The sequence below is a fragment of the Mytilus galloprovincialis genome, chromosome 1 (genome assembly GCF_965363235.1).
Source record: "Mytilus galloprovincialis chromosome 1, xbMytGall1.hap1.1, whole genome shotgun sequence".
NCBI lineage: Eukaryota > Metazoa > Mollusca > Bivalvia > Mytilida > Mytilidae > Mytilus > Mytilus galloprovincialis.
The window spans coordinates 125,875,865-125,885,636 of record NC_134838.1 but is presented as its reverse complement, the minus strand read 5'-3'; the positions used below and the strand labels follow the sequence as shown (position 1 = coordinate 125,885,636).

At 33.6% G+C, this 9,772-nt stretch overlaps 1 protein-coding gene across 1 annotated transcript; it reads right to left on the bottom strand.

Moving 5' to 3' along the window:
* Window positions 1-2,100: 2,100 nt before the first annotated feature.
* On the bottom strand, window positions 2,101-7,584 carry LOC143057844 (junctional adhesion molecule B-like). The gene is made up of 6 exons (XM_076231278.1): window positions 7,478-7,584; window positions 7,128-7,246; window positions 6,613-6,793; window positions 5,571-5,744; window positions 4,973-5,101; window positions 2,101-2,685 (listed from the first exon to the last, which is right to left on the bottom strand). The coding sequence occupies exons 1-6, from the start codon at window positions 7,512-7,514 to the stop codon at window positions 2,606-2,608; spliced, it is 720 nt and encodes a 239-aa protein (XP_076087393.1). The 5' UTR covers window positions 7,515-7,584; the 3' UTR covers window positions 2,101-2,605.
* Between the last annotated feature and the right edge of the window lie 2,188 nt (window positions 7,585-9,772).

The window sequence follows — 9,772 nt, the reverse complement described above, 5'->3', positions numbered from 1 at the left end:
ATGTTGCTATCCTGGATTTTTCAAAAGCATTTGACACAGTGCCACACAACAAACTCCTGCACAAACTAGATGAATATGGTGTGAGAGGACCACTAAATAAATGGCTAGAAATGTTTCTAACTCAGAGAAGGATGAAGGTTGTCATTGATGGAGAGGAATCTGAAGAAGCTACAGTGGACTCAGGAGTGCCACAAGGAACCGTACTCGGCCCCCTTCTCTTCCTCTGTCATATCAATGATCTCCCGGACTCAGTAAAATCAACTGTTAGACTTTTTGCTGATGATTGTCTGCTGTACAGAAATATAAAAACACAACAGGACCACACACTGTTACAACAAGATCTGGTTAGCCTAGAAAAATGGGCCAAAGACTGGGGTATGCGCTTCAATGCAAAGAAATGTTACATCCTGAGCATTAAGAACAAAAGCCAGAAGTTCTATACCCTTGATGGACACATACTCCAACAGGTCAAACACAATCCATACCTAGGACTACAGATATCGGACGATCTGAAATGGACCACCCACATTTCAAATGTAACTAAGAAAGCAAATTCTACACTAGGCTTTCTTAGACGAAATCTAAGATTCTGCCCAAAAGACTGCAAGAAAACAGCATACATTTCATTGGTGAGATCGATGATGGAATACGGGGCAATTGTATGGGACCCTTATACATCAAACAACATTAACCAATTAGAAAGAATCCAAAAAAGAGCAGCTCGATTCATCACAGGGGACTTTAAATCAAGAGAAGAAGGATCGGTCACCAAAATGCTAACAGTACTGGAACTTGAAAACCTACAATCCAGAAGAACAAGCCAAAGACTGGTATTTCTGTACAAAGTGGTTGAGGGTTTGGTCCCAGCTATCAAACCTGACGAATTTTTGGTAAAAAGCAAAACCAAAAGAACAATCAAACCGACACGCTTTGTAGACTTTGAGAGCACAAACATAGTGAACAACTCAGTTAAAAACAACTCAAAGGCAATTGAAACTACAAACTGTAAAACTGAGCAATTTAAGAACTCATTCTTTGTCAAGACTGTGATTCACTGGAACCAACTGGAAGAAGAAATAGTGTGCGCCAAATCAGTTGAGAGCTTCAGAACAGCTCTACAACGCCGACAATAGGCGCTCTCTCTCCCGTCGAGTAAAAGCCAGTATTGGTACCTTCGACGTAACGATACAGATACAGATACAGATACAAAAATATATACTTATCATAACATTTCAAGGAATGATCGCAGTCACTAAAAGCAAGACCAAAGTATTAAATCTAGGATAGTATACCGTCCTACAATTAAAGATCTGAGACGTCAATACATGTAGTCACTATAAATGTACGTATATCGAACCTATCTCAGATTTGTACACTCCATAAGAAGAAAACAACAAATCATCGGCACAAAAAAAGGGAAATTATTAAGAAAACAAGTAAAACTGCGAGTTACTGCTTACTGGTTATACCCCCGCCGAAATATTTCGGGAAACAGGAAGTTGTTCAGTGATGAATTTGAAAAAGCATCACACGGAATAGCTGTCTTATATAAACCCTGAAACATAATTTCAGAAATCCTTGTATTGAAGTTCCTGAGAAAAATGTAACGAAACTTTTCAACTTGGCTATCATGTGTAAAATCATACAAGTGTTGGTAAACAGGAAGTTGTTGAGTGATGAACCCGAAAACGCATCACACGGTATAACTGACTTATATAAACCCTGAAACCATATTTCCGAGATACTTGTCAAGTAGTTCCTGAGTAAAATGAGACAAAAATATTCATGGGACGGACAAACTGACGGATGGATGGGTGAATTGACTGATGAACTGACTAGACGGATGGACAGACAGAAGTAAAACAGTATACCCCCACGTTTTTAAAGCGGGGTATATTAAATAAGAAAGGAAAGTAGTCCCGTTTGGCATACATATGTTAATGATATTAAGTTCTTGACTGGAACATATTATTAAACAACATGTACACAAAGAATAAGGATTCAAAAGGGAGGTTTCCATGTACTATCTACATACTCTATCATTTTGAATTACATTCAGCAAATAGAGAATTGAAGATTTTGTAAAACTGGAGTAATGCAGACCGTTTTGTTATCTTTATTTGGAATATACAATGGTATTACACGTGACAACAAGTCATTAATTCCAAGTACCGAAAGTTTTATCACAAACCCAACATCCAACGATCCTTCATATGAGTTCTAGATAGTATTCAAACATATCTCGTTCTTTAGAAGGGCGAAAACGAAACGTAGTCAGAGGTGAATTATCCCTTATTGATTATCAATGAACACAGTAATATCCTCATGTCCTTCCATAGAATCCATCCTTTACTAACCACATTGAGAATCAGAATTGTACCACTGAGGAACGCAATAGAAATATAGGATCAGAGGACATTCAGAAGCGAAATCAAAACAGTCATTGCTTCCATGGTTGTTTTTTTTTTTTTTAAATTAGAGAGAAACTGAATAGTTAAAATTTATAAATGTGTATTACTTAAGAAACACACAGTTCGTTGATAATCAACGTTAGACATAAAGTTGTACGGGGAACCATCGCAGATGTCATATCAATGTTTTCAGTCTACATAGCCTGAATAATCACTACCATCACTAACATTATCACAGAGGCCAAACCATGTACTTTAATGGATGATCCACCATCTAAAAAATACATAAAAAATGTTAGCTTCATAAGGAAATATTCGCATTAGACAAAAAATAAAAAATGAAAATATCAGCATGAAAACCGGCGCTAAATAGTGAATATATAATGCGAAGGCATCTATAATACTAAAATTACGAGGTCCAATTTGTCAGCCGTCATCACGTAAAAACGACGAATCACAGAATTCAACTTTATATATAACTAATATAGTACAAAGGTGTAGATTAAAAATTACACCACTCCAGGCCCTTTTGTTTACCACGTAATTAATATTGCCAATAATTAAGAAGTTCCGGGTCGAGTCCGATACTGATACCAATAGTATATTCACCTATTACCTATTACCTTATCTGTACGTTCCGCATCTGACAGGCGCACCACCAAACGGTGTAGTTAGGATTAATATGATATATACACGGGTCATAATCACAGGGTTGACACTACTAAATTGTCAAATTGTTACCTATTGTAGTATTTTAATCAGTAAGACTTTCTAAGATAACAATACGAATACTAAAAATCTGTGACTAAAAATAAGGCGTATAGGAACAGTTTTCAATTTGATAGCGGACATGACGTAAAACAGCGAATCAAAGAATTCAACTTTATTTATAACTAATAAAGGACAATGCTGTTGATTAAAAAATACTCCATTCCAGGACCTTTTGTTTTCTAAATAATTAATATTACCAATAATTGATAAGTTCCAGTTCGACGGGTTCAAACAGAAAGATTTGATAGCAGAGAAAACTTTGTATCTTATAATCGGCATGACTTTATCAGATGACAATACTAATACTAAAATAAGGCTTGCGCATAGTTATATACTTTAATTCAGTCACGGACCCACGATATCACGGGTGTGTTTTAGTATATTATAAGACTAAAGGAAATATGTAACATTATGTCACGTAAACAAACAGAATATAGAAGATATCGAATCGAGTTCGTGGAAAGGAAAACTTTGTAGTCAATTTAATTCATCAACATATGTATCTCGCACTCTTCGGCTGTTGTCTGCTCTATGGTCGGGTAATTGTCGCTTTGACACATTCCCCATTTCCTTTTTCGGGTAATTGTCGCTTTGACACATTCCCCATTTCCTTTCTCAATTTTATTTAAAATATATATTTTTTATATGTTCTTTTAGAGCTGTAGTACCATCCATATTTATTGCACTTTAATTACATGATGTACGTAAAATGATCAACAACTATTTTTGTATAGCTTAGAGTGAATGTATAAATGCCCTGTATATATTAGAAAATATCTACTAAATACTATGGCATGAAAAGTACCATGCAACAATGGCACTGAAAGGTATAGCAACAACCATGTAGCATTTCTGCAATTTATATATAGTTTCTTATACTACTTACTTTGTTTTTATTTGAGCAATATATAAAATGAGACTGGAAAGGGAGAATATATATACATTGGAAGTATATAAACTACTAGAACACTCCCGTGATATCACGGGTCCGTGACTGAATTGAATTATATAACTATGCGCAAGCCTTATTTTAGCATTAGTATTGTCATCTGATAAAGTCATGCCGATTATAAGATACACAGTTTTTCTCTGCTTTCAAGTCTTTCTGTTTGAACCCGTCGAACTGAAACAATAATATTAATTATTTGGAAAACAAAAGGTCCTGGAATGGAGTATTTTTTAATCAACAGCATTGTCCTATATAAGTTATAAATAAAGTTGAATTATTTGCTTCGCTGTTTTACGTCATGCCCACTAACAAATTGAAAACTGTACCTATACGCCTTATTTTTAGTCCAGATTTTTAGTATTCGTATTATCTTAGAAAGTCTTACTGATTAAAATACTACAATAGGTAACAATTTGACAATTTAGTTGTGTCAACCCTGTGGTTATGACCCGTGTATATAGCATATTAATCCTGACTACAACGTTTGGTGGTGCGCCTGTCAGATGCGGAACGTACAGATAAGGTAATAGGTAACAGGTGAATATACTATTGGTATCGGTAGCGGACTCGACCCGGAACTTCTTAATTATTGGCACTATTAATTACGTGGAAAACAAAAGGGCCTGGAGTGGTGTAATTTTTAATCTACACCTTTGTACTATATTAGTTATATATAAAGTTGAATTCTGTGATTCGTCGTTTTTACGTGATGACGGCTGACAAATTGGACCTCGTAATTTTAGTATTATAGATACAACATAAATCTACATCGGCTTCTGTTGATATAGTTGTCTGATTGACAATTACACCACATTTCCTTATTCTGTATATTTCTACTTACTGAGATTTGTGTTCATTGTGTAGTTCATGACATTGTAAAGACCATCATACTCAACTTCACAACGTATGTCTTTGTTTACATCAAGTGAGGTCAATGTTAAAGCGGCACTGGCGACAGCGTCTCCGTATCCTAAAATCAAACAATAAATATATGTAAAGGTGCTTTTGTATGATTATCTTTCTTTTTTGTGGTAGAAAAGACCCCACGATTCGCGCCTTCAGAGACGTATTTGCGTCTCCAGTAGTGCTTTGTATAATTTTGTAGAGATGCAGTCAAAACTTCGACAAAATGTCATGGTAACAATACTAACAGTGTAGTAGATAAATATATATAGACGAGCTTATTTGTTGTGAGCAAAATTTGTTACAATCTTAAATGTATCCATATATTGATAGTGTTGATAGTGGACAAAACACAGTACCCATTAAAGATACAATGACCAAACGGTTCGTATGGTAAAAACAATCAAAACAAGTGAACAAAACTTCTTACAAGAAAGATATGTAAGATGTCTTTTTTATATTCCGCTTACTTTAAGTGATAACGACATACATGTTAGTGATATTTACAACACAAATACACAAGATACATGGCTTACCACTAGATCTGGTGTTTTCCGTGTAATAATAAGCTAGATTTGTGATGTCCATGTTATCTTTGTAAATCCGGAGATATGGAGGAGGTTTACCATATGTGGCCCGGCAAGTGATGTTGACAATGTTCCCTATGGTTGGGGATGTCTCCCAATAGGTGGATACATTTGTAGGTAAAACTAAAAAAATAATAACATCTTAATAGTTATCAAAGGTACTAGGATTATAATTTAATACGCCAGACGCGCGTTTCGTCTACATACGACTCATCAGTGAAGCTCAGTAAAAAATAGTTGTAAAGCCAAACAAGTGCAAAGTTGAAGAGCATTAAAGACCCAAAATTCAAAAAAGTTGTGCCAAATTCGGCAAAGGTAATCTATTCCTGGGATAAGAAAATCCTAAGTTATTCGAAAAATTCAAAGTTTTGTAACAGGAAATTTATAAAAATGACCATATAATTGATTTTCATGTCAACACCGAAGTGCTGACTAGTAAGTGTGTTACACGAGAATGTCGATTGTATTTCTCAGAAAAAAGAAATGAGACAATAAATCAAAATTGAAAACTAAACGGCTGATGCCTAAAATATTGGCAGATACTTGATTCATAATATTTGCTGACAGTAGACACTGGTTTTTGTATTTTAACTGCATGTGAATAACACATGTTGAACTATCTTTTAAGGAACGCGTATATTAAAATATGTGAACTAGCTATAGCATTTATCAGCATTCATTTGTATAGTCATTTTGTTTTTTAGCGTATGGTCTCGTTGACACTAAAATGGTTTTCTTTTATTGTGTCGAGTTTTTGATATACATGTACTTTGCATTTTACAAGAGAGCTAAACTATATGTGTATCGTATTGTTTTGGATGCTTTTCGTGGCCCTAGCAGTTTGTTCTTCTTATTTGAAAAGCTCGTCTCTTCAATTAGGACGGAGTTTTTATTAGGTCAAATCTTTGTCGTCACCGAATTATCCAGAGAGTTTTTTTTATTTATTTAGAAGGTGTTAATACTAACAATTATTTAAAAAATATATATTTACCCACAGCTTGTAGAGAAGCCTGATTTGTGGTAGCCCCTACAACGCACTGATAGATTCCTTCATCTGACGACTGTACATTGATAACTGTTAGATTGTACGTCCCAGTCACAGCATACTTGCTCTTGTCGCTGGCTAGAATGGTATTATCTAGTGTTATAGCTGTAACTGAACTGCCTACCACCTAAATAAAAACCACACATTACAGTACAAATCTGTGGAGGTTCATGATAAATAAAAGAAGGGGTAATCCTACAAGACACTAACAATCAAACAGTCTATATCAAAACACATATCAACATTGGTTATGAGTTTCATAACAGTGTTCTTAATCTATAATTTATGGGGTTTTTCTTCTATCTTGAACTTAAAACATTATTTTACTTAATTTCAAATTAGTTATCATTATTTTAAACTTAGTTATCATTTTTTTAAACTAAGTTATTGCAGTGTTCACCGCCACTACGAAATTAGTAAAAAAATGTTTTTTAGTTTTTGTAAAATAATATATATCTTACTCTCTTCCACTGTACATTTTCTCCGTTAGCTTTTATTACAATACATGCCAAGGTACCGTTTTCTCCCGTGACAGCCGATGTGTTGAATGGCGTTATTTGCCACGTTGCTGCATGGCAAACTATGTAAGACAAAATAATATTCTAAGTCTATATACATAACTTATGTCAGTTTATAGTAGACATTTACTGGAACCTGTAATTTGTTCCTCATCTGGTTAATTTTTGAAGAAAAAAAATTGAGATAGCACAAAAGTTATTAAAATGCATGATATTTTACCTACTAGTATTTTTTTTTATTTTCTTTCAGAATATGGTTACTATAATAACCTAGGATTAAATTAAAATCTCACCCGTCAAAAAAGACAACAAACTTAAAACAGTCCACATAATTTATAATCGTTGCTCACATTATCTGAGGCAGACATCCCCATATTTTCTATATAAATACTTATTTTTGTTGTCATTCAGAAACCTTGGTCACTGTAAGACAATGGTCTGGTGTCGTTCTCTATAGTTCCACAAAATTAGCCAGTTTAATTGACATTAATTAGTATTAGTCCATGTGTTGAACGTATGATATATAGCTAATAAAAAATGTCGCTTTTAAATGTGATGATATTTTCAAACACATATTCTATATATCTCTGACTTTTAAATAATTCTAACAAGCCTCTTTCTAGTTCGAGTGAAATAAACGGACGAACCGAACTCTTTATGATAGAACAGAACAGAACAGAATAGAACAGAACATATTTTATTTCCAATTAAGGGCCCACAAGGGGCATACAGAGCATACATGAATAAGGAAAAAGAATATTGATTTGCATAGATACATAGATACAAACATTTTTTTTACATACAGTTACAATACAATTACTAACTCATATTCACTTTAATAAATTTACCAACAGCATTAAGGACCTGATTGTCTTCACAGTTTAATAAATAGATAAATTTATGCTGATTATCAAGTATAGAAAAATTTGGAATTCTTTGGCAAACAAAGTCAAAGAGAGCATCTCTATCTGATTTAAGATTTTCACAGTTAGTTTAAAAATGGATTTCATCTTCAACACAGCCAGAGGAGCATTTTTTGCAAATTCTTTCATTTCGTGGAATATTTGAAAAACGACCAACTTCAATTTGAAGCTTATGAGCAGAAATACGTAATTTGCATATAGATCTACTAAAATCAAAGTTCTTAATTAAAGAAAGATAATTTTCATAACCAAAATTCTGCTTAAATTTCACATAATTAAACAGTTTTCCATCAGAAGCTTTATTTTGGCTAGCATACCAATTGCTAATATATTTAGTGTGAATTAATTTGCTAGATATGTTCAAAAATTTATATTGTACGAAATGTTTTACTTCTTGTTTAATTTCAAAAACTTCTAATACTTTTTTAACAAATGAGAACCAAGAAGTTATGTTAGATTTGTGAAGCTCTTGGCTGCATTTATAAGCATCTTTCAATAGACTGAATTCAGTTGTAAGATTTTCAAATCTATACCAGTATTTTACAATTGACTTTACAATATCATAATGTAAGGGGAAGCGCCCAAGTTCTGATAATACAGCAAAATTGACACTCCTTTTGTGTACACCAAGTATAAATTTAGAAAATTTAAGATGGAGATTCTCACACTTAAGATTTTTAAAAATATTTTCAAGATTAAATAAGGAAAACTGTAATTTATTACAAGAGACATTATAACCTCCCCATACCTCTGAATTATATAACAGAATGGGTTTAAGGGTATGATCAAAAATATGAACACAAGATTTTATTCCAGGAGACAAATTGATAAAATCCTTTCTAAGTTTATAGTAGGCCTTTAGAGCCTTATTATAAAGTTCAGTTTTAGCTAGATGAAAACTTCCAGATGCAGTAAAGTGAACACCTAAATATTTGTAATGAGCGACACAGTCAATCAAGTTATTCTGCAGTCGAAAATTCGCCTGAATTTTCCTTCCAGCCTTATTAAAAATTATGACTTTAGTCTTTCTAATAAAGTTTTTTTTTTTAATTTTCTGTTTACAAAACTTTGAATTTTTCGAAAAACTAAGGATTTTCTTATTCCAGGCATAGATTACCTTAGCCGTATTTGGCACAACTTTTTGGAATTTTTGATCCTCAATGCTCTTCAACTTTGTACTTGTTTGGCTTTATAAATATTTCGATTTGAGCGTCACTGATGAGTCTTATGTAGACGAAACGCGCGTCTGGCGTACTAAATTATAATCCTGGTACTTTTGATAACTATTTAAACCACTGGGTCGATGCCACTGCTGGTGGACGTTTCGTCCCCGAGGGTATCACCAGCCCAGTAGTCAACATTTCGGTGTTGACATGAATATCAATCATGTGGTCATTTTTATAAATTTCCTGTTTACAAAACTTTGAATTTTTCGAAAAACTAAGGATTTTCTTATTCCAGGCATAGATTACCTTAGTCGTATTTGGCACAACTTTTTGGAATTTTTGATCCTCAATGCTCTTCAACTTGGTACTTGTTTGGCTTTATAAATATTTCGATTTGAGCGTCACTGATGAGTCTTATGTAGACGAAACGCGCGTCTGGCGTACTAAATTATAATCCTGGTACTTTTGATAACTACTATAATATTAACTTTCAGGCACC

Bases quoted from the DNA above. Each gene is read 5' to 3' on its own strand.
- LOC143057844 (XM_076231278.1), bottom strand. From the start codon at position 7,514: ATGTGGACTGTTTTAAGTTTGTTGTCTTTTTTGACGG. The intron at 6,794-7,127 runs GTAAGATATATA...GTTTTTATTTAG, and splicing joins AAAATGTACAGTGGAAGAGA to GTGGTAGGCAGTTCAGTTAC. The intron at 2,686-4,972 runs GTAAGTAGAAAT...TGTATTTTTTAG, and splicing joins CACAATGAACACAAATCTCA to ATGGTGGATCATCCATTAAA.